Source organism: Giraffa tippelskirchi, chromosome 6, assembly GCF_054371585.1.
Source record: "Giraffa tippelskirchi isolate mGirTip1 chromosome 6, T2T-mGirTip1v1.2.pri, whole genome shotgun sequence".
Taxonomy (NCBI): domain Eukaryota; kingdom Metazoa; phylum Chordata; class Mammalia; order Artiodactyla; family Giraffidae; genus Giraffa; species Giraffa tippelskirchi.
Genome location: NC_137280.1, coordinates 113,960,084 through 113,983,940, shown reverse-complemented (window position 1 = coordinate 113,983,940; position 23,857 = coordinate 113,960,084). Strand labels below are relative to the sequence as shown.

At 53.4% G+C, this 23,857-nt stretch overlaps 1 protein-coding gene across 6 annotated transcripts; it reads right to left on the bottom strand.

The window, feature by feature from the left end:
- Nucleotides 1–4,157: 4,157 nt before the first annotated feature.
- Nucleotides 4,158–19,047, bottom strand: RGS14 (regulator of G protein signaling 14). Of its 6 annotated transcripts, none has more exons than XR_014057095.1 (16): nt 18,847–19,047; nt 11,804–11,825; nt 11,456–11,634; nt 11,022–11,114; nt 10,790–10,933; nt 10,273–10,416; nt 10,053–10,155; nt 9,605–9,717; nt 8,950–9,153; nt 7,171–7,247; nt 6,806–6,932; nt 6,643–6,724; nt 6,490–6,536; nt 6,297–6,411; nt 5,638–6,017; nt 4,158–4,927 (listed from the first exon to the last, which is right to left on the bottom strand). XR_014057095.1 is itself a non-coding variant. In XM_081501967.1 (15 exons), the coding sequence occupies exons 1-15, from the start codon at nt 18,889–18,891 to the stop codon at nt 5,815–5,817; spliced, it is 1,698 nt and encodes a 565-aa protein (XP_081358093.1). In that variant the 5' UTR covers nt 18,892–19,047; the 3' UTR covers nt 4,158–5,814. The 6 variants fall into 6 exon arrangements, 4 of the variants coding, with proteins under 4 accessions (XP_081358093.1, XP_081358095.1, XP_081358094.1 ...); XR_014057096.1 differs by having other exon boundaries at nt 4,158–4,536; XM_081501967.1 differs by having other exon boundaries at nt 4,158–6,017.
- Between the last annotated feature and the right edge of the window lie 4,810 nt (nt 19,048–23,857).

The following is a 23,857-nucleotide window of genomic DNA, read 5'->3' as shown; positions in this document are numbered from 1 at the left end:
AGCAGCCAGTGCCCCTACCCTGCCCCCACCCTGGCTCAGCACCAAGGCTGTTAAGGCGAGTAGGGGGACAAGAAACAGATTCTCTCTTAGAGGCTTGGAGCCCCATGGGCCAGGGCCCCTGTGTATCCCTGAGGAAGTCACATCTGCCCTCTCAGCCTGTGAAGGTTGTAGGATAGGGGTGGTGGAGGCTGCAGAGTGGTCAAACGTGTACTCTCTCCCTTCCTTCACCCTGGGCACTGGGTGAACAGGCTGACTGCCCCCAGGGCTGTCCCGCTGGTAGCATGAAGACAAGCAGCTCTGCTACATTACCCACCCAGGAGTCTGTGTAGTGATTTTGAAACATGGTCCCAGGGGTTGACCAGCGGGTGCTCCTTGCCCCCATCTCTGTAGATGGGGCTTGGCCAGGCGGAGATGGACAATGAAGGCTCAGGGCTGCCTCTAAGGGTGTGATGGGGAGGGGAGCATGAGGGGACTGTGGCAGAGGGACACACCCAGCTGGTTAAAATGGGCTGAGGGGGCAGAAGACCCCTGGGCTGAAGACCCTAAAGGAAGAGTTTGGTACCACTTTTTGAGAAAGAGATGGCAGGCCAGCAGTGACAAAGACATGGTCTTGGGGAGTGCTTTGTGATAGTATAATTATTTTTAATTGTGTTCTTTAAAAACAAATTAAAGGCGAAAGTCTCCTTTGACTACTATTCCATCCTGGTCTTCTTCCCATCTCCTTGTCAGTTTGGTATGCATCCTTCTAGAACATTCCTCCCCTTTTTGTACACTTATAAGTGCCTAGTGTGTTTGTGGTTTATATAAATGTATCGTGCCGTGTTCATTACTCTGCTTTTTCTTTTTTTTTTTTTTAACCAAACAATAACATGTCTTGGAGATCTTTCTGTAGCAGGACAGGCTGTACCCAATTCTTTATCTGCTTGGAGATCTTTCTGTAGCAGGACGGGTTATACCCAATTCTTTATCTGCTGTGTAGTATTGGAGAGCACGTATTGTGTAACCCCACCCCCACCCCATCCACTTTTCCCAGTTTTCAGGCAATAGACCACCCTGCAGGGATGGGCCTTTTGTGTCCATAAGTGAGGGATTCTCTACGGGCATTGCTAGAGTCACACACTATGTGTTTTTAAGTTTTAACAGACGTTCTCAAAATGCCCCCCAGAGTAGCCATATCAACGTGTCCTCTTCTGAGAGGGCCCAGGCTCCCCAACGGGGGTCCTACAGTATCCAGGCCCTCCTTGGTGTGTGTCCCTGAATCAGACAGATTGAGTGCTGGTGACACCCCAGTGACAATTCCCGGTGTGATCCTGGGACTCGTCACTTGGCCTCCTGCAGCCCTGATGCCATCCATACCAGTCTGTTTTGTTGTGAGGACAAAATGAGATAAAGGATGGAGCAGTTCTAACTTGGGGACCTTGGTAGATATGAAGTCTTCCTCCTGCAGGGACTGACCTTTATGGAGGCTTTCCTGCCTGGCCCATGATCCCCTTTCTAATGGGATAATCTTGTTGGTCCCTAAGAGTAAGACGCATCACCTCTGGGAGTGGGGATGGAAGTCTGTAGGAGAGTGGGCTTGGCTTGCAGGATATTCCAACTTTGGGAAGATACCCCATCTCTCACCTGGTGTCCCCACCTCTCTATCCCGGGGCACGCGGAGGAATGCCACAAGGGAGAAGCTCCAGTCCCTGGGAAGTACGAGCAAGGTTCTGCAGCTGATCAGGGAAGGGACAGAGCTGGCCTCCCTGCCTCCATGTCTGGCCACAGACTGTGACCCTGGTGCTATGTGGTCCCCTGCCCAGCACCCCCACTGCCTGCTGCCCTGAATTCTTCACTGGGACTAGATCTGTGGGCTGTGGCATTATCTGTCAGCCCACTAGGCCAAGCAGACACAGCAGTGACTCAGATGGACAAGGTTCCTGCTGACATATATCATTCTGTCAGCAAAGTATAAATAAGTAAATAAGATCATTACAGAGTGGGCTGAGTGCTGTGAGGGAAGAAAAATGGATAAAACGGTAGAGAACAAAGTTGGGAAACACTTGGGACTTCTCTGGTGGTCCAGTGGTTAAGACTCTGTGCTCTCAATGCATGGGGCCCGGGTTCAACCCCTGATCAGGGAACTAGATCCCACATGCCACAGCTAAGACCCGGTGCAGCCAAACACACACACACACACACACACACACACAGACAAAGTTGGGAAGCACTTCGTATAGACTATCATAGTCTGTTCTGGTGGCTCTAACAAAAAAACCCAGCAACGGCAGGCGGGGGGGTGGCTTGTAAACCACAAAAATTTATTTCTCACAGTTCTAGAGGTCGGAAGTCCAAGATCAGGGTGCAAATACGGTGGAGTTCTGGTGAGGACCTCTTCCAGGTCGTAGACAGCCAATTTCTGTGTCCTCTTATGATGGAAGGGGTCAGGGAGCTCTCTGGGGTCACACTGTAAGGGCACTAGGGCACTAATCTCACTCATGAGGACTCCATTCTCATGACCTAATCACCTCCCAAAACCCCACCTCCACATACCATCACCTTGGGGATTGGGATTTCAACACATGAATTCAAGGAGACATAAATGTTTAGACCATAGCACAATGTGGTCAGGAAGGCTCTTCTGAGGCGTGTAAGCTGAGAGCTTCAGTGAAGTGGGACTTCTGTGGTTGTAAGTCTTAGAAACCTCACTCAGAGTCATGAGCACACACACGAGCATTGGCTTGCCTAATGAGGAAGTCTAGGAGTGGATGGGTGAATTTAGGAGTTTAGATCCTTTTCGTCAAGAATCGCCATCCATCAGACCTGCTTTCTTGTGCTGGTTTCATTTGCAAGCATGTTCTCTCCCTGCATGTCTTTTCTGCAAGTTCCCCAAAGGACAGTAGAAAATGACCAGGATTGGGATTCTGATTGGGGTCAGAGGATCATTCCTGAACCACACTCAGTAGCCAAGCCTGGCTCATGAGACGACCCCAACAGCTAAACAAAATGGGCTGAGGGGGCAGAGGGCTGAAGGCCCCAAGAGGGAGGCCTGTACTCGACTTCTAGAGTTGTTGTTCAGTCACTCAGTCATGTCCAACTCATGCACTGCAAGCATGCCAGGCTTCCCTGTCCTCCACCATCTCCCAGAGTTTGCTCAAACTCATGTCCATTGAGTCTTTATGCTATCCAACCATCTTGTCCTCTGTCGTCCTCTTCTCCTGCCTTCAATCTTTCCCAGCATCAGGGTCTTTTCCAGTGAGTTGGCCCTTCACATCAGGTGGCCAAAGTATTGGAGCTTCAGCTTCAGTCCTTCCAATGAATATTCAGGGTTGATTTCCTTTAGGATTGACTGGTTTGATCTCCTTGCATCCAAGGGACTCTCAAGAGTCTTATCCAACAGTTCAAAAGCATCAATTTTTCAGCACTCAGACTTCTTTATGGTCCAACTTTCACATCCATATATGACTACTGGAAAGTGAAGAAGAACTAAAGAGCCTCTTGATGAAGGTGAAAGAGGAGAGTGAAAATACTGTCTTAAAATTCAACATTCAAAAAATTAAGATCATGGCATCCAACTTCTAGAGAAAGGTCAGCAAACCCCACTCATCTCTCCCAGGAATTTCAAGGGTAAAAAGTCAGTTACAAGATAGGGGGCAGATATGGGGAGCCCCTGGCAGAGGGTGAAGAACTGGAGTGGGGAAGAGAGCTCAACCTGTTAGAGGTAGTCACGAGCACCCCTTACTCCTCCCAGTGCTTTTTCAAGGCTCTGTGTCCCTTGTTTCTCTATCACAGAACACTGGGATTGAGTCTGGCTTCTCTGCCTGATGGCTGGCGCTCTCCTTCCTGGGTTCTCCCTGATTTCAGATTATAGGAGGCTAAACAGACATGATGATTAAATGTGATACCTGGCCCTAGACTGAATCCTATATTAGAGGGAGAAAAATGCTATAAGAGACTTTATTAGGTCAGCTTATAAATTGGAATATAGATTGTAGATTAGATAAAAGTATCTGTCAATTTCATGTTGATAAGTACTGTGGTTATGTAAGAGAATATCCTTATTCTTCAGAAGTACACACTGAAGTTTTGGACATAACTTACCCTCAAAAGCTCTAAAAAAAAACAAGCACTCACACACATGGATACACACTCAGAGAAAATGCTAGAACAAATGGGTATATGGATGCTCCTTGTACTGTTTTTATTTTTGCAACTTTTTACAAATTTGAAATTGCTTTAATAAAAAGTCAAATTAAAGTATGCCAGTGGAAAAAGAGACATGATTCCCTTTATTTGCAGATGATATTGAATATCTATAAAACTCTAAGAGGATCTAGTTAAAAATGAAAACAAATAAAAACAACCCCACCCAGAATTAATAAGAGAACTTGGCTGTATACAAGATAAATATATAACAATCAATCTCAGATTATTCTCTATTATATATTATTACAAGATTTGAATATAGTTCTCTGTGTTATACAGTAAATCTTTGTTGCTTATCTATCTTAAGTAGCTTGTACCTGTTAATCCCATTCTCATAATTTATCTCATAATCTGAAAAAAAAACAAAACAAAATGGAATCACTCTTGGTTTGTGTTCTCTTTATGATAATTCAAGTTATATAGTCATGACTTCTCTTCCGTATGTTTGCTATACCTCAATTAAACTTAAAACAGAATCACTTTGCTGTACACCTGAAACTAACATAGTATTATCAATCAACCATACTTCAATTAAAAAAGAGTGTGTTTCTCCCCAAAAGAATCACAGAATGTTAAAAGAGATCACTGCTTCTCCTCCTGGGTGGGCACTGGGCTTCCCTGGCTGCCTGGAGACAGGGACGACCAAACAGCCAAAGCAGGTAGGGCCGGAACCTGCCCTTGCCACAACAGCCAGTGTCCTCCTTGAGGCCTTCAAGGAATCCAAAGGAGCCCACTGCCACGTCTGCACAGTTGAGAAAAGGAGTTGAGTGACCAGACACTGTACTCAGATTCAAAGACCTAGGAACAGTACAAAGACACCAGCAGAGGCACAGCTCCCCAGAGGGGTCTACCCCTCCCTTCCCTTTCCCCTCTTCTCCCCTTCCTCCCTCCCCCACTTCCTCTGTCCCTTCCTCTCTCTCTCTGGCTGTCTCTGTCTCTCTCTCACACTCACACCCTATACTCCCATGCAATCAGAAAGAGAGGCTCCAACAACAGGAAGTCAGGGGGTACATCCTGAGGCCCCCAAGAACTTCCTGGCACTGACCTTAGTGACAAAGGCAATGCAATTTTTGGGTGGGGGCGGCGCACCGTGTAGACTGGCACACAAGGAAGACACCTCATGGCAGAATAATAATAATTATTATAATAACAATATCATACATCCAGGACAAACCCAGCTGCCCCAAGCCAACTGCACAGTCCAAGTCTCTGGGTAGAGGGAGGGGCTGCCTGCCTGCACCCCCAGGCCTTACTCAGACCAACTACTGGAAGAGGGGCCGGCCCCTTCTCCTGCTCCCTGCTGAGGCCTGGCAGGCAGTGGGGAGGCTGGCACTGCCAATGCCGCCCCTCTGCGCTGGGCACACCTGCACTGGGGGCGAGGCCCACTTCCCCCTGGTGGCCTGGCAGCAAGGGATGGATGAGCAAGCCCGTTAAGGGACCAAGTGGTGGTACCTGTGGGGTGTCACTCCGCTGAGTCTCCTCTCTACCCCTGCCACCTCTTCCTGTGGGCCTGCCCATGGCAGGAAGGGGCCAGGGACACTCATGGCACAGACAGGGCATGCAGAGCGGGCCCATGGCATGCTTGGCCCGCCAGGTGCCATGCAGCCGGCCTGGACTGTTGGGTAGCTGTCAGAGGGCAGAGTGGATAGTGGAGTCCAAGGCGCTCCCCTTGGGCTGGGCTGCTGATTCCACTTGTGGTGGAGGCTGCTGGGAGTTGGGTCCTTGGGCAGGCAGCTGCAGAAATTCCGGAAGCACTAGGTCCTCTTTGCGCAGAAGGCCCCTCTGGTCATGGGCTCCACAGCTCTGCACTCGGTTCAGCAGCTCCACCAGGCCTAGGGGTGGTGGCAGAGTCAAGGGGCCCATGGGTGCAGACCTACCTATGTTGGCCCACGACAGACCCACTGCCCTTACTGTGGCCACAGCCTTCCTAAACCCAGTACTAATGCTCCCTTCCTGCCCCCATCCTGGCCTTTCTGGTCCCTCAATCCCAGGGGACCCTGTTCCAACCCGTGACATCCAGGCCCCTGCCTCAGCTCAAGGCTCTCTGAGGCCACCCACCCTCAATGGTCCTCAACCATTCTGGTCCCTAGCCGCCACCATTCCTGACGTACCTTCAATGTCACAGGTCTGCCGCTTTCCAATGATACTATTGGGCACTTGGGCCAGCGAGTTCAGGGTCGGTGGAGGGAGGTTGGTGGCCTTGTCCTGGATTCTAGGTGGTCCACCCTGCGAGAACGTGGGGTTGGAGCCATAACCAGGAGGGGAGACTGATGGGCAAAGGAAGGCACCCAGCCCCTGGCTCACCTGGCTGTGGCAAGGGGGTATGTCGCCAGCCTCAGGGATCTTCACACCTGCAGCAGAGAGCGCCACCACTCCTGTTTGCCTCCTGTCTGGACCCCCTTCCTCTTGGGCCAGAGGTATTCTGGGGGACCAAGCCATGGGGCCAACATCCCTTACCTGGGAGAGTGTCCAAAACCAGTCTCTGGGAGGCCACCGAACTCACTAGCTTCTCTAGATCCAGCGGCTGCTTCTCGCCTGGCTGAAGGGACAGGTCAGTAGCCCGCGGGACGGGCAGCCCGCCCCACTCCACCCTGGTCCCTCGGCCCAGCGGCTTGCTTACCAGGCGTAGCGCCACCTGATGCGGGCTCAGGCCGTGCTTTGTCAGGATGGGCTGCAGCGCCTCCTGCAGCCGCTTGGTGGGCTTGGCCGAGATCTTCACCACGCGCTCCAGCGCCGACACCTCGAGCCTGCGCGGGACCCTAGCGCTGCGGAAGGGTGGAGAGCCCGCCACGCCTCTCCCCCAACCCACCTGGGACTGGCCCGAGAGGGGGTGGAGCCTGAACTGGGGCGGTGGGACAGATGGGAGGTGGGGCCTTAGCCTAGGGGGCGGAGTTAGTACAGGGCCCGGACTTGGAAGGACAACAGCAGCCCGAACTGGGATCCCAGTAAGTACTGGGACCCTAGGCTGAGGTGACAGACACTTACTCGAGGGTGATTCTGTTCTCCAGCCGCACTTCCTGGTCTGCCAGCACGGTGCAGTCCTGATTCAGGACTAAGGCCTTCTGCAGACGCAGAAGGGCAGAGTCTCAGAATTCCTTCTCCTTCCCCCTTCCCCCACCCCAGGTCATCCTCACGTCCTTCCATGACCACTATGGAAGCTCCCTAAGGGTCAGAGGCAAGGGCTGATGGTCGGATGAGCCATAGAGATGCGGACAGAGTAAGAGACCAGGCAGGATCAGAGCCTAGAATGGCCCAGACCAGGGAGAAGGGTGGCAAGAATGCTGGAAAGACTTGGAAAAGGAGCGGAGTTATGGGAAACATGGAGGTGAGGTGAGCAGGAAATAGTAATGGGCTGCTTGGTTAAAAGGGCCGGCTTAAGGGCTTAAGGCTTAAGGGCTGGAAGAAACTACCTCTTCCTGAGCCAGGCTGCCCCCTGGACAGCTGCCCTTTGTCCCTCAGGCATGTGAAACTTAACCGGGCCAGCTGGATGCATTTCCTCCCTCACCACCCACCTTTGGTCAGCCACCCAGGCCTTGTCCCTATTTTTTTACACTTGTCCACTTCTCTCCATTCCCACCTACTAAGGACACTTCTTGCTTCCTCACTGCAAAAAAAGAGCTCTTCCCTCCAAGACATCTGTGAGGCCAGAAGGATGTGAAGTATCTTACACAGTGTCTGACACACAGTAGGTACATAAAAGTAGTGGTAGTAATCACCACCCGGCAACCTGTACCAGTCCAGGGCTGGGAGGCAGCCTCTCCTAGGGAAAAGGCCTGTGCTGTCTGCAGGGACAGGTGGAGTGTGGGTGGGGAAGTTATATTTAGCAGACATGAGAACCCATCTGGGTTGTGGAGACTGCCTGGGTGTCCAAGAGAATGGGCAGTTTCTCCCACTGTGGCCCTCACACTCCTGTGCTCCAGGCCTCTGAATGTGCCCAGCACTTCTTAGATCCCCTCTGCCCAAATGTCCTCCCCCCCACAGCTCTGCCAGGCAAACATCCTCATCAACCACCACCTCTTCCCTGAAGCCTCCTGGGACCACCCAGAAATGCCTATCTTGCCCCAGAAACTCTCTGGAGGGTCACCTTCTCCTCCCTGATCACATTCTACCTGGCTCACTTCCAGCCTTTGGACCTGGAGGACCCTGGGTCCCTCTGCTTACTCACCTGGCAGGGCCTTAGGACTGTCTACTGGGTGAATGATATTCTGACAGTTCTCCCTGGGATATAGCATCCTTCCTTTAGATTCCCTCGTACTGGATGGTTTAGTTTAAGTTTAAAGCTATGCTAGTTTGTACCTAAAGGAAAAGTTTTCATAGGCTGGATGAAGCTGGGCTTTCCTGGAGGGAGTGAGGGGTCTCCAAATGGCCCTTTCAGGAATGGGCAGTCTGAAGTCTGGGGATGACAGGAAAAAACCCAGCTCCAGCAGTGGTTTTTCCCCACTTTTGCTCCCAGAGACTATCACAGTCTCTGGATATGGATGAAGCTGGAAACCAGGATGGGAATGGGATGGGGACAGGATTTTTGTGGGGTAAGGGTAGATATCTGTATTTGAGTGAGGAGTTGGTGCTGGATTGATTTGAAGTTGGGCATGGGGCTGAGGGTTGCAGTGAGGGCTGGAGTCAGGAAGGGGGTAGGGATGGGGGATGGGGTTAAAGTTAGAGATGGAATTGGTGTTGGGGTCACGGCTGAGCAGAGACAGGAATGGGGGGCACGGTTCAGGATCAGGAAGAGATTTAGAGTTGGAGACCAGGCCAGGTTCACACCTGCTCATTGCCCACCAGGTAGACCTTGATGTCAGGTAGAGAGAGGCCTCGTTTTTCACAGATGCCTGCTAGCATGTCACGGATGGTGAGGCCGGGTCGGGCCAGGGCCAAGGAGGCTGTGCCATCAGGCAGGTATACGCAGCAGTACTTCCCTGGTCGGCTTTCATTCTCACCTTCTGAGCTCCCAAGGCTCTTCCGGTGGCTCTGATCCAGAGCAGATGTCAAGGGAAGTGATGTGTACACATACAAGGACACAAAGACAGGTACACAGGTAAGCTCACTGGGTCACACACAGGCACACACGTGCCCAAGGGCACACTTGCAGGCAGGCAGGCTACATCCTCCTATGGGAATACATGTATGCTCACCCAAGCCTATGGGCACCCCAGGGACCAGTCTACCCACCGACTGCTACACACACGCTGTATACACCTGGTCACCCACACATGCACACACAGGCTGAAGAGTTCACCCATAATGTGCATGGGGCCCAATGCAGTGAGGACAGGAAGAAAGTAAGGAGGCTGAGTTGTTGGCCATATGGATCAAGTAGGGGATGAAGTGGGGCTGGTGACGGAGAATGATGGTGGCCACTCAGAGGGGTAAGAGTCAGTGACCTGGGTCCACACTTCGTCTCCCCTGGCAGTTGGCTTACCTCAGATTTGCTACTGGCAAAGGCAAGGTAGCCCAGGTCCAGGCTGGCAGAGGAGTTGAGCGATCCCTGGGACTCACGGCGCAAGGCTGAGTTGGCCGCCCCGCCGGCTTGTTCTAGAGGAGAAGAAGACGGAGCAGGACAGGCCTCCTCTCCTTACCCCTCTGCTGAGGCCTCTCCGCACCCGAGCTGACCCTGTTGGAGCCCTTTTGCAGGGGTCTAACGGGGTTTGGGTTCCAGGAGGCTTCGCTGCTGACGGGGGCTTCCCAAACTTCTAGCGTGGGTACCGAACCACCAGGGGAATGTAGCCGGGTGGGGGTGGGGGGTCCACAGGGCCCTACATTTCAATTTTCACCGACTTAAACTGCAGGACCATAGGAGGAAGGGAGTGTTCTCCAGACTTGCCCAGATTCCTGCCCTCCCTATCTCTGCGGCCCGCTCCTGCCCTCACCCCTGCGGAAGGACTTGCGGAGTGGGCGGCCCTCAGCAGGTGGCAGCTGCCCCAGCTCCTCCACGCCCAGCGGCAGCGACTTCCCGGGCTTCAGCTTCGGCTTCTGCAAGACACCCGGAAGGCACTGCCACTGGGCGGGGCGTCAGCCCGCAGGCCGACCGTGGGCGACCCCAGCACATCTGCACCGAGACACCGCCCCCCACAACCCCGCGTTGCGGACCTTTCTCGTGGCGTCTGGGCTGCCGGGGCGCCAGGAGCCAGGTTCCCGCAGGGGGCGACCCTCGGCCTCCGCCAGGAGGCACTCGCGGTACAGAGGGGATTTGACGAAGCGCGCATAGCTGTCGAACTTCATCAAGTTGAAGATCTGCGGAGGCGGCGCCGGGCGGTGAGCTGCGGAGAGCACTCAGCGAGCCACCAGGGTTCCAGACCCGGCCCTGGGGCTTGGTTGCATCCCCAACTTTGGGGGCGAGCCCCGAGCCCCTCCTTGCCCCAGGCGCCGCCCCCTCAGCCCTTCCTTCACAGTAGACTCTCGTCTTCCCTCTGACCCGCGCCCTGCCCCTATCTTTTGCGGAGTCCCAGCATCCAGATCTGCTCTCTTCCCCACCCCACCCCCACCATCTCTGCCGCTCACGCTCCGCCCCTGGATCTGGCCCCGCCCCTGATCCGCCTCTGCTCCGCCCAGCTCCCTTCAGAGGCTACGCCCCTTACCCCAAGCCACGCCCCCTGGGACCGCTCACCTGAAGCTGCTGGGCCCGGAACATGTCTGGTCGCGGCTCTGCCAGCACCTCCTCGCCGAGCCAGGCCTGCCGGTCGATGTTCACGGGGCTCAGCGCCTGGCTGGACAGGAACTCCTGGTAGATGTTGCGGGCCTCCTGAGCTAACTGGGGCAGGGATGGACAGGAGAAGGTCAGGGGCATGGCTCAGGGGTTGGTCCTATCTCTCGCAGCCTCAGCTCCCCCTTCTCCCCACCTGCTGGGTGTCGCTGGCCGGGATCTGCTGGAAGCGCTCGCAGGCCTTCCAGAAAGTCACATTCTCAGCACTGAACTCCTTCTTCAGGAACTCCTGGGGGTGGGGAGAAGGAGGAGGCACGTGGAGACCCAGAGACCTAGTCAGGGGATGTGGTCAAAGAGATTGGGATAGAAAGAGGGCCCAGAGGCCAAGCCAGACAGACAGATGGGATCAGATCCAGAGGCACAGAGAAGAAAAAAAGAGGCAGAGAGAAGGAAACTTCCCAGTTGGGAGAAGACAAATGAGTGCCAAAGAAAAGCTGGATGAGGAAGCCAACAGAGGGGTCCAAATCTGGCCAGCCTGAAACTCCAGCCATGCCCTCTCCCATGCCCCTCCGCCCTTCCCCCCATGGTGGCCACTGCCATCCGCCCTCCCTATCCCACCCCAGGTCTTACAGTGAAGTAAGCCAGGCCCAGTGGGTCCTGTAGCAGCCGCTCGAAGGACAGGCCCCAGCTGGCCACAGGCTGCTCCTCGGTGGGGAAGGGGCTGCTGGGGCCACTGGGGAGGCTGTGGATGCTGAGGGAGCTGCCTCGGCCCTCGCCCTGGCCCTGGGGCCCAGTCGTGCTGCTCAGCTCTGCAGGGGGATGGACAAGTGCAGGTGAGCCTTGCGGCCTTCCCCAGCCCCTGGCCCAATCCCATCTCAGGTACTTTCCCTGGAAAGACAGCAAATGGCAGAGGTATCACCCCCCTCAACACCCACCCCCAACTCCACCCAGGCTTTCTCTATGCACTTTGTCACTTACCTCCATCGGAGACAGCCAGAACCTACAAGAAACCCAAGGCGGAAAGTCAGAGTAGAGCCCCTTGTGGATTCTCAAGGGACAATTTGAAGCCCAGCCCCTGGGACCGGAGCTGTGTTCTCATCTGCCTGGAGGGCCACGCTGGGCATCCTCAGCCGGGTCACTGCTTGCTCAGGGTTTTGCTCAGGCTCCCCTTCCATCATGTGCCAACCACCTTGTGTGCTAGGACTTATGCAAGGTACCCTCCAGTCACTCCTGGTTAACCCCTAGCACCCACTGGGTGAGCCTGGGTGTTGAGCATGGTGGGTAGGAGTGTAAAGTTTGAATCATGTTTCTGTTACTTACTAGCTGTATGACTTTGGGCAAGTTACTTGTTTGTCTCCATCTGTAAGTGAGGGGGGATGATAATAATAGTGACTTACTTCCTGTGCCTGCCGTGAGGGTCAAATCAGCTTAATATATTTCCAGCATCTACAACAGTGGCCAGCATGTGGCAAGTGATATGTTGATGTTTGCTGTTTTCTTTGAGAAAGGAGAGATTATCTGTGTAACTGATGATCTCCTTATTGTAACTGTTTCTTCTTGGAAACACCCTACCTTGGGCAGGGCATGGGATTCTATTTTATAGTAGAGAGCAGTGGTTCTCACATTTAGTGTGCATTAGAATGACAGAGGGGCACCTCTGGAGCTTCAGGCTCTCCATTTCTAACAAACTCCCAGGCAGTGTTGATGTGGCTGGTTGAGTAGCTACAGGTCAATTTCCAGAGGTCAATCCCATTCTCTGTGCCCCCTCCGTCACTCCCCACCCCAGGTGCACAATTCTGACTTCTCTGGGAATCCCAACCATTATTGAAACAGAAAAACCCTCCTTTCAAAATGACTCTCGCAGTGGTTTCCCTTGGTCTTCCTACCTTCCTAGCAGCTCCTCCAGCTTCCTCATTATCTATACATGCAAGGCGGCCTTTACCCTTCTCTGACTCTGTTCAGGGCCCTTTCTCCCTCCCACATCTCCCCAGCTTCAAACACACATATAGCCAACTTCCTGCTGACATCTCTACCCAAATGCCCCATAAGCCCTTCCAGCTCAGCCAGTCCCAAATGGAAGCCACTTCCTGCCGCCACCAACGCAGGGCAGGGAACCAGCTTCCCTGCATCTGGTTTTCTTCCCATCACCGGGGGCTTGACTGATCCCCGGTTCCTTCCTCCCTTGGCCCTGCTGCATTTTCACCAGGTCCTGTCACAGGAGCTTTCACCACCTGTCCTTTCAGTCCATCCCTACTGGAAACACATCTGCAGATGTCTCCTCCCCAGGAAGCCTCCCCCTGCCCTCCTGGCTGGAATCTCCCTCTCTGTCCCCCACAGAGCACCCGGGTCACACATCTGTGGGCCAGAGCTGGCTTGCAAACAGGTAAGATGTTATTAATATCAGAATGCTTTTTTTTTAACTTAAAAGGGTTTTCCCACATTTAAAAGTCAGGCATTTTACATGAAGCCCCGGTTTCTGCCCCAGCTACCCTGAGCTTCTTCCCAGCATGGCAACCCTGGCTGGTCCTGAGCAACAACTGGTTCCTCTAGAAGGAGTTCATACTCTCCTTAGAGGACTCTGGGGCCAGTCTGATGCATTTCTGTTACTTACGGAAGCAGGTCCCAGACAACCTGAGTTCAAATTTGTGCTCTGTGACCTTGGACAGGATGTTTCACCTCTGTGACTTACATTTTCCCTCTGTACATGCTAAGTTGCTTCAGTCATGTCCAACTCTGTGCGACCCTATGGACTGTAGCCCGCCAGGCTCCTCTGTCCATGGGACTCTCCAGGCAAGAATACTGGAGTGGGTTGTCATTCCCTCCTCCAGGGGATCTTCCTGACCCAGGTATTGAACCCTTGTGTCTTATATCTCCTGTGGGGCAGGCAGGTAGTGGGACACCTGTGGGGCACCACTAGTGCCACCAGATGGGGCAAATAATGGTCCTGACATCAAAGGCTTGCTGTAATTAAAGAAGCTAAATATACATAGAACTCAGAGCACCACCTGGCATGTGGTAAATATTCAAGGAACATAACTATTATTGTTGTTGCACTAGTATTGGTGTCTGACCCTGCTTCAGCTTTCAGCTTTGCCAAGCCCTGCTGTAGAGGAAAAAGCACAGGTACTGGGTCCGTTGGACCCAGATTCAAATCCTAGTCCTGACCTCTTCTAGTTTTACCACCTTGGGCCCCTCCCTGAGCCTGTCTCCAAGCTGGAGTGTGGGGATAAGACGTTGCTGAGGAGGAAGGAAAGCTTGTGCAGAGGGAAGCTGGGCGTGGAACCAAGCCGTGCGCCCTCGCCTGGCTGCCCCAGCCCTCGCCCAGCTGCCTCTGCGCTCTCCCATCTGACAGCTTCATCAGAATTCTCCCCTGGGGCTGCAGGACAAACTCCTGGGGTGTGTGAAGGGGATAATCTGAAGCTCAAGATTCCTTCCAGCTGTTCTTTCCCTTTCCTGGCAGCTACCCTCATGGGCAGGGCTTCCCAGGTGGCACTAGTGGTAAAGAAATTGCCTACCAGTGCAGGAGACCTAAGAGACTCGGGTTCGATCCCTGGGTGGGGAAGATCCCCTGGAGGAGGGCATGGCAACCCACTCCAGTATTCTTGCCTGGAGAATCCCATGGACAGAGGAGCCTGGCGAGCTACAGTCCATAGGATAGCAAAGAGCCAGACCCGACTGAAATGACTTAGCATAGACTCGCGCCCTCTTGGACACCTGCCTGCCCTGAGTTCTTCCTCCCCAGGCTGCTCTGTGGCTGTTTCCAGCCTTGGTCACCGGGTCAGGCCTCCGGGAACCATGCTGACTTTCCCCTCCTCGTCCACAGTGGCCATCTGGCCCTCCCTCCTCCCGCACCCAACACCCACCGGCCTCTCTTTGGCCTGCCCTCTAACCTGGACTCAGCCTCTCACTTACTCAGCGCTCTCCACTGCACTCTCTCCTGGTTGGGGGGTGGGGTGGCGGAGAAGCAGGATGCTCATGGGCAAGCCAGGACCCCAGAGAAGGCAGAGGGGCCTGGGCTGGCTTACACTTGTGTTTTGTTTTGCTCTTTACATCTTGTTGGATGGATTGTGTCTTTAGATGAGGCTGGCTCCCAGGTCCTCTTCTGGTCCCACTCCTCTGTCTGGGAGGCAGAGCAGTTGCTGGGTTACAGCTGAAGCTCTGCTGGGGCCTGACTAATGAACCTCTTCAGCCTCCCCCATGGCCTCCCCCTCACCTCCACCCTCTGCTTTATCAGACTTTTATTTTCCCCACACCCCTTCACACTCCTGCTTCCTGCTTTGCTGTTTCCTCTGCCTGGTATCTGCTCCTGCTCTCGCTGCCCTACCGCTCTCCAGTCTCTGCCTGTTGACATCGGTTATCCCTAAACACCAGCTGCCCTGATCCCTTGTCCAATGCATGCTGCCAGTTTATGTCTGGACCTCTCCCCTTCCATCCTGTAGCTCCTGAAAGGCAGGCCTGTACTACAGGAGAGAATTGACCTGAACTCCCTCCATAAGGAGCACTAGCCCAAGTGCTCCTGAGCAGCTCACATAGCCGTCCTCTGCCCTCTCAGGAGGCACTGGCACCCCCCCATCAGGGATGCTGTGGCTCCAGACCCCCCATCTCTGTGGCCTGCAGTTCTTCCTGGCCCTCTCTTGCCCCACTAGATGCTAACCCATAGAGCTGGGGCTGAGACAGGAGGTGGCAAGGAGTGGGGAAGGAGTCCAATTCGAGATCCACCATTCCAGGGCAAGTCACTTCCCTTCTCTGGGCCTCAGTTTCCCCCTGGGGTAGTCTGGAGCTCAGCACTCGCATCCTCCGGGGTTGCCAGGAAGGGATGTGGTGGGCGTGCAGCGAGGAGAGTGGCTGCTGCTGCTACTCAGGGCTCTGACCTGTCCAGGCTCCTGTGCCTGGGGAAATTGTGCTGAGCCAGGCTGGCCCTACCCCACCCTGGCCTGCCTGAGGAGAAGTGGTGAGTGAATGGGAGAAAAGGGGAAGAAGGGATGAGGAAGGATGTGGTGGCCAGTGGCACCCCTGAACCATGATGTGGCCTCAGTTTGCCATAGTGTTTTCCTTGGAAATGGGCCCTGGGGGAGTCACTGGTGTCTGAGAATACCCAGGTGAGAGTGGCCCGATGTTTCCTGTGCTCTCTCCGACAGCAACGGCACAGAGCCACGTTCTCCCTCCATCCTCACCTGGGGTGGTAGGTATTATGGCTTCCGTTTTACAGATGAAACCCAAAGAAACTGCACAACTAGGGCCCCAGTGTGCCTGCCTCGGGAGCCTGAGGTCTCTCCTCCATAGAGTTCCCTCCCTGCGTGCACGGGAGACATACCATGGAGATGAGAGGCCCACGGCCTCTCAGCCCCTGGGGTGTAGTTGGGCAAGGTTGACTGGGGGAAAGAGCACAGGGGCTCCTGGATGAACTCTGCCCTCTGGAGGGGGTCAGACTTCAAAAGGAAGGCTGATTTACTGAGCAACATCTGAACTGGGCCCTCTATACAGTCATCTCATTTCATCCTGGCTTGGGGTGACTAGGCCCCAAGATCCTCTCTGGGAAGACACACGGCTGCCCGGCTCTGCAGCCTGAGTCAGCCCTATGGAGCTGACCCCTAGCCCTGAGCTGGATTCCAAGGTGCAGTGGCCTCTGCCTTGCAGGTCTTCCCCAGCAGGAAGACTAACTGGGTGCCCTGAGAGTGACAAGACTCAGTAACTCCAGGCTTTAGGCTCACCAGCCCTCAGGCCTTGTCCCTGCGCCCACATCCTGTTTCCCCGAGCCTAGGCATTTCGCCAAGCTACTCCCCACTCTGGCTGGCACGTCCTTTCAGGGCACCTTCCGCACCAACAATGCATGAAGCGACTGGAAAAGTTGGTTCTCCCTCCCAGGTCCTCCTCAAGCTTTCTCTCTTCCTGACCCACGTTCTTACCCAAGCCTGCATTTTATTCCAGCGTTTGTGCTCGTGCCTTCTGTGCTTTGCCAGACCAGGAGCTGTTTGAAGGCAGGGGCTAGGGCAATGGGCCTGGGTCCTGATGCCTGGGACAGGGCCAGCACTGAGCAGGCCCAAAGGAGGGGTTGTTGAATGAATGTGTGAGTGAACAAATGAAACAGCAGCTGGGACTGTGTGAAGGCCTCTCTGGGAGGGGGCTGGGAGCCATCTTTAAGTGACAGGTTGCTTTGCAACCGCCTGACAAGCTGAGTGGCAGAAAGACGAGGCTGACAATTGAAGCTGCCTCAGCAGGGAATGACAGGTGGGGGTGGTGGCAGGGGGAGGTAGGGGAGGACCAAGCCAGGCAATTCTGGGAAGCGGAGGAGTCCTGGCATCGAGTCAAATCGGCCAGGTTCACAGGCAGGTCCCTCTACCTGCCAGCTGCCCTTAGCATGTCATGTCCTCCTCTGAGCCTCCCTCAGGAAGTAACTCATGGAAGGGGGCTGACAACTGGACCACATCTGTGGATAACTTTATCTGATGCCTGCTCGTCCCTCTCCATTTCAGCTGACCATGGCTGCAGAAGCCTGCCTGAGGGCCAGTGAGTGGTTGATCTGTGACCCTCGGGATGCCAAGAGGTAGCACAGAGAGTCAGGATGGAGTTGGGGAAGGGCAAAGATAAACCTGAGTGTGAAAGTTTCTGAGAGGAGCTGGGGTGTCCATGGACTTAAAGAAATTATGGGTTGACATGCAATGCGCAGAAGCTGGGTGTCTCAGCCCCTCGGCTGTCCTGCAGTTGTGGGCATTGCTCAGAAGCATCAAGTCAGCTACCTCTGGGGTGGGTGGGGGAATGGGCATGTTCCTCCTTGGCGTGGATGCCCTGGGAGGTGTGAGCCAAGCCTCATGCCTCCAGGGAGTGCAAGGCCCCTGCATACTCAAATTTTCAAAGTTAGGTTGATGGTAGATAGTGAGGTGGGGGACTGGACCAGCCTGGAGGGGTTTGCCTCTCTCCTGCTGAAAAAAGAGATGCTGGAGGAAGAGGTGTGGAGACAGGTCTTGGGAATTAGTAGGAGGAGTAGGGGTGGGGAGTGGCTCAGCTTCTTGGTGAGGTAGGAGATCCTTGAAGAGGGGCTGAGAATGAGCGGGGGAATTGGGCTGACATTTAATGGAGACTCCCCAGTGGGTCAAGACCTCAGATTCATTATTCCACTTAATCATCTCAAGTGGAGGAAACTGAGAGTCAGTCCCTAGTCAGGGACAACAGAGCTGAGATGAGAACCCAGGTCTCTGTGGACAGTACTAGGCTGGGTCTGGGTCAGAGACTAGGACACTGTCTAGACTTTTTGGAGTGTTTAGGAGGAGCTAGGTCTCTGCCAAGTGGGCTGGTGTCCAGGGGAAGAGATGAGAAGCCCAGCACAGCCTGTCCCATCTGCTGAATTAATAAAGAAGCCACCTCTCCAAGGGCATCTCTAACCTGGACGCCAAGCCACCAGAGGATTTAAGGGGTGGGGTGGCGGCAACAGCCAGGGCCATCCCAGGGCTCAGCTCCCCCCACCCTTCCTAGCAGCCCAGGAATAGAACAGACAGGAGCTGCAGGGACCTAGCGTGATCCTGCTGACCCAACCCAGGCTGCCCAAGGACTGCTAGCTGTGGCAGAAAGCCTCTGGAGCAGGTCTCGGTGGAGGGTGGTGACCCCGTAGGAACTGCCCCTCACCAGATTGTGGGCATCAGGATACGAGGTGAGGGAGGGGGCTGAGGCTAAGTGAGGTATGGGGTTCAGGGCCTCGTGGGGGCTACAGGGGGCAAATGGCATGCCAAGTCTGCCTGCTCCTCTAAGAAGCCGGCAGCCCCAGATGGTGCCTAAGTCTCAGGTGAGAGAGCAGTGGGGACTGGGCCAGAAGCCTATGGCTATTCTCCTGTGGTCTCATCCTCAAAGTGGCACCAGTCCCCCATCAGAGCCATCTGGAGGGTCCTGGGGTGAGGGCAGTAGGTTCCACCACCTGCTGCTGTCTGTCCACAACTTCTCTAGCCCAGCCCTGCCGGTTGTGCCTGTTGGGCTCCACCCTGGGTGTGCCTACCCCCTCCCTGTGGGCCTGGCCCGGAGCCCACACTCACCATGCGTCCGTTGGGGACACCCAGGTGCTTGGGCTTCCCTGGCATGCCGCTGCTCTTCACGGGTCCCCGCTGCGGGGGGCGCCCACCATGGGGACTGCGGGCAGCTCCGGCCAGAGCTTGCACGATGACGGGCAGATGACAGAGAGAACCCAGGTCTGCTCCTGTGGGCCCTCACATCCTGAAACACCAGCTCACTACCTCTTTTCTCTGCCACAGGAAGTGTCTCTATAGAAACCGAACCACAGAAAGAAGCAAGGTCTAAGAGAGCGAATGCTTCTTCCTACACACTCACACATACACACACACACACACAGGCGCGCGCACACATTCACGCGCACACACACATGCCGCCAACGCACCCTTGGCAGTGCCCCCACACAGGCACCGACACACAGCAGAGGCCTCTGTGTGCCCAGCGAGGAGCCCAGCCCAGTCTGGACCATCTGGGGAGTTCCAAGGGCACGTCTGGGCACACAGAAATATATGTTCACACACCTGGGCACCTTTGTACAAGCTGCTGGGGCTCCCGTGGACACCAGGACATATTTACTGTGATCTGAGTGTCCACATGTGTTCTTCACTTAGCACACACCTATCCCACACCTGCCTTGTGCTGGACGTGTGCATACTCAGCGCCTCTCCCCCTGGCAATTGTATACGTACAGTTACCACCTCTGTCCTGAGACATCTCCAGGCTGTCCTTCCTGAGCCTGTTCCTGTGTGTGCAGAAAAATGGCTGCATTGCAGGCATGGTCGCACACACACAGACCCTTCAGGTGTGTTGGGCAGAAACTCACAGATTCTCCTTCATCAGGAATATCTGGGCATTCAGTCACGTGAATGCACAGTCCCTTGGACATGGGCGTGTGACAATCACACATGTGCACAGGAACCTGTGAATTCAGACAGCCCAGTGACAGACACATACAATCAGGTATGCACACACTCATCCATCTGGGCAGGGAGCAGGTCAGGTTCCCAAAGACACCTGTGCATTCAAGTCACATGAAAGTCCCACCTTCATGTAGTATTGTTGACTGAAGAAGGGCACCTGCCTCCACGGCCTGGCCCAGTCCCAGATGAACTTGGGCCCTTCAGAGTCTTCAGTTGGCCTCTTTTTTTTAATATATGCATGTATCCAGCATGGGACTTGTATTTTACCTCAGTGTGGGCTTACTTGGAACTTCCCTGGTGGCTCATTGGTAAAGAATCTGCCTGCAATGCAAGAGACCACCTGCAACACAGGAGATGCAGTTTCAATCCCTGGGTCAGGAAAGTCCCCTGGGGAAGGAAATGGCAACCCATTTCCCAGTGGGTTGCCTAGGAAATCCCATGGACAGAGGAGTCTGGCAGGTTGCAGTCCATGGGGTTGTAAGAGTCGGACACAACTGAAGCGACTGAGCATGTACACACACATGGGCTTATTTAGAGCTCTCAAGTCACTTGCCACTCCAGTTTGTGCCCCTCTTTCTACAAGGATAAAGTGATACCCCATCTTTCATATTATACCCTCTACTCCATTGCCCCCTTCTAGGGCCATGACCTGAAAACTTCAAAGGCAGAAACCGAGTGACTCTTCGCAACAAATTTATGTCCTCTTGTTTGGCACACAGCTAAACTTTAGTTTCCCAAGCTTCCTCACAGTCAGGTGTGGCCATGCGCTAACTAGTTCCCATCAACTGAATGTGAGTGGAGTGAAGTATGCCAAGGCTTTTAAGTCCTATGTGTCTTCCACATTCTTTTCTTTCTCTTTAGCTGACTGTATACAGAAGATTATGAAGCCCTAGGGGCTTGTGGAACCACAAGAAGGAAGGAGCCTAGGTCTCCACATTAATGTAAGAAAGCAAGCCATCAGTCAACCAGGAACACCAGCTTTGCACTGTTCAGAGAGAGAGAGATCAACTTCCTTGAGCTGTTATACACATGGGGTGTATTTGCTATAGTAGCTAGCATTATCCTAGTTAATACACCTCTTTTCCCAGTTCCAACTCACTTCTTTCTAGACGACTTGCTCCAGGCCACCAGATTGTTGTTGCTCAGTCACTAAGTTGTGTCCAACTCTTTGCAACTCCATTGGACTGCAGCATGCCAGGCTTCCCTGTCCTTCACTATCTCCTGGAGTTTGTTTAATGCTCAATCTCATGTCTATGGAGTCGATGATGCTATCCAACCATCTCATCCTCTGTTGCCTCCGTCTCCTCCTGCCTTCAGTAAGTCATACTTGGTGTGTGTATTGGAAGTTGCATTTGGAGCATTGTCAATGGTGGTCTTAAGGTCTGTGACAGTGTCAATATATCTGTGACAGGGTGTGGTAGGGTGTGTGATGTGAGTGGCAGCTGCCTGCCTGTCCACTGTGCCATGGATCTGGGCCTAGCTTCATAAGACTTTAAAGTTTACAAAGTCTTCCCCCAACATGACCTCCTTTGATCCTCACAACCTGCTTGTGAATGATGCTCATTGAATAATTTTAGTCAGGAACTGAGATTCAGAAGTGAGTTGTTGGGCTTCCCTGGTGGCCTAGTGATTAAGAATCCCCCTGCCAGTGCAGGGGAGTGGGTTTGATCCCTGGTCCAGGAAGATCCCACATGTTAAGCAACTAAGCCCATGCACTACAATTACTGAGCCCGCATACAGCAACTGCTGAAGCCCAAGTGCCCTAGAGCCTGAGTAACAAGAGAAGCCACTGAAATGAGAAGCCAATGGTTTGCAACAGAGTAGCCCCTGCTCAACACAACTAGAGAAAGCCCGAATACAGCAAGGTTACACATCAAGTTAGAACTCTGCTGAACTGTGGATGTGTGTGCTTAAGGCGCTAGGAGCTGGCCCTGGGCCACCACTGGTCCAGGTTCCAACAGCTCATCTTCTTCCCCGCAAAGACGTAACCACCCAGGTTCTGCCTGGAACCCCCACCTCCCCGCAAGCACATCCCCCCATGCTGCTGCAGAAATGTGTCTTCCTACCACTCCACAATGGATGCCAGTTTTGGCACAGACTGAATGTTCACCCCAGGGACCTCCAGCCAACCCTGGGACTTCCCATCTCTCAGCCCTTGTTTAGTTTTCTTCCCTCCATAATTGTAGTGATACTTCGACATCACAAAACACAGTTCTCAACTTTTCTTTCCCTGTCTTCCCACAGGGGATTTGTACTGATATCTAGCTCCCCTGTGGACTGCTGCTCCCCCTTCCCTGTGGAAACCTCCCTGGCTCAGGCCCACCCTCTCTTATCTGGTCATAACACCTTACTTCACCTGTAACCTCCCTCCAGTCTCTCTTGCTGTAGCCAAGGAAACCCCATGATTGGTCACCCCCATGCTTAAAACCATCCCATTGCCTTCTACTCCGTAGCTGGAATTGAAGGCTCTTTGAGTTCTGGCCTCAGCCATACTCTTCCGCTACCACTCCTCAGCCATTCCAAACTGTAATTCCTTTTGCCTTCAGGGATCTTTCCTGGTCTTTGCATTTCCTGTTCCCTTTGCTGAGGATGTCTTTCTGGTAAACTGACTCATTCGTCAGGGTCTCTTTCCAGATTCTAGATCAAATATCCATTCTTTTACCAATTACTTATTAATCACCTTCTGTGTGCCAAGCACTTTTCTAGATGCTGGGGATTCAGTAGTGACAATAGCTGGTAAAAACCCTAACCCTCATGGCAGTCTAAGTGTATGCATATGTCCTTGTTTGCATGCGTGTGCTGGGCTTAGTCGCTCAGTCATGTCCAGCTGTTTAAATATGGATAGTTCTTTGGGAGCGTATACCTCTTGGAAGAGGACTTTTGTTGTATATACATCTGATGTTGTTGTTGTTTAGTCGCTAAGTCACGTCTGACTTCTGTGCCACCACAGGGACTGTTGCCCACCAGGCTCCTCTGTCCATGGGATTTCCCAGTCGAGAATACTGGAGTGGGTTGGCATTTCCTTCTGCAAGGGATCTTCCCGACCTAGTGATTGAGCCCGCATCTCCTGTACTGGCAGGTGGATTCTTTGCCACTGAGCCACCAGAGAAGCCCCATATAATTTTAAAAAGATGTCTTACTACTTAATCCTGAAGAAGTTCATTCAATCAAAAAGGCAACTTCTTGAGACCTCCCTGGTGGTCCTAATCTCAGTGAGGCAGCAGTGAGTGATGGCATGAAGTGAGATCTAAATTCCCTACCCAGTAATTGAACCTGGGTAGCCTGGATGAGAACCAGGAATCTTAACTGCCAGACCAGCAAGGGCTAGAGGCTAGAAGCTATTTTTTCCTGGATCTTTGTCCCCAGTGAAAAATGCACTTATCACAGAGGCAGAAACTGTAAATGCAGGTACAAAGTTTATTATTGGAGACATAGCACAACAACAAGTGGGAGAGCAAACAGAGAAACGCTTTGTTAAGATAGAAGCAAGGCAGAGATACACACTGGAGAGAAAGGGTGTGGGCGTCCCCATTTGTGAAAAGGAACACAACAAACAGGTGGTTAAGTCATTTATACAGGGCAGTTCTTCCAGGGCTTTGTCTTCCTTCAGGCCAATTATCTAGTTTCTTTTTTCACACCTGGCCTAACCTGGGTGCACTTGCACCCTTCAGCCAAGATGGATCTCTAAGTGAAGACTTCTGAGAGGAGCAAGACTCACTCTGCTCTGGCATTATCCCCTGATTTTTGACCCACAAGGAGCCTTCCTGCACAGGTGTAACATCTCCCTTGTCCCCAAAGAGGGGGGAACGGAGATCCCTTAATCCTTTACTCAAACAGGGTTTTGTTCCTCTTTGTCCTTGCCATGACTGTTACCTTAAGGTGTTTACAAGAGGAAAACACTGGTTTTTTTTACCCTGTTTCTGCTGTTACTTCCATTTTGGAGGGCAAACAGGAAGCTGCTTGTAAATGCCTTAACTGGAGTCCACCTAGCTCTTGTCTCAAGAAGTGCTAATAGTTGTTAGTATCCAGCCTGAAGCCCACTTCTTCATGCCCTATGAAATGCAAACAGGAAGCCAGTTGTAAATGTCTAACCTGGAGCCCATCTCTCTCCTACACT

Excerpts from the sequence above, each read along its gene's own strand:
- RGS14 (XM_081501967.1), bottom strand. The coding sequence starts at position 18,891 with ATGCCAGGGAAGCCCAAGCACCTGGGTGTCCCCAACGGACGCATG. Across the intron at positions 11,826-18,846 it reads GTGTCCCCAACGGACGCATG|GTTCTGGCTGTCTCCGATGG; the intron begins GTGAGTGTGGGC and ends GGTTTCTTGTAG. Across the intron at positions 10,156-10,272 it reads GCCCAGACGCCACGAGAAAG|AAGCCGAAGCTGAAGCCCGG; the intron begins GTCCGCAACGCG and ends GGTGTCTTGCAG.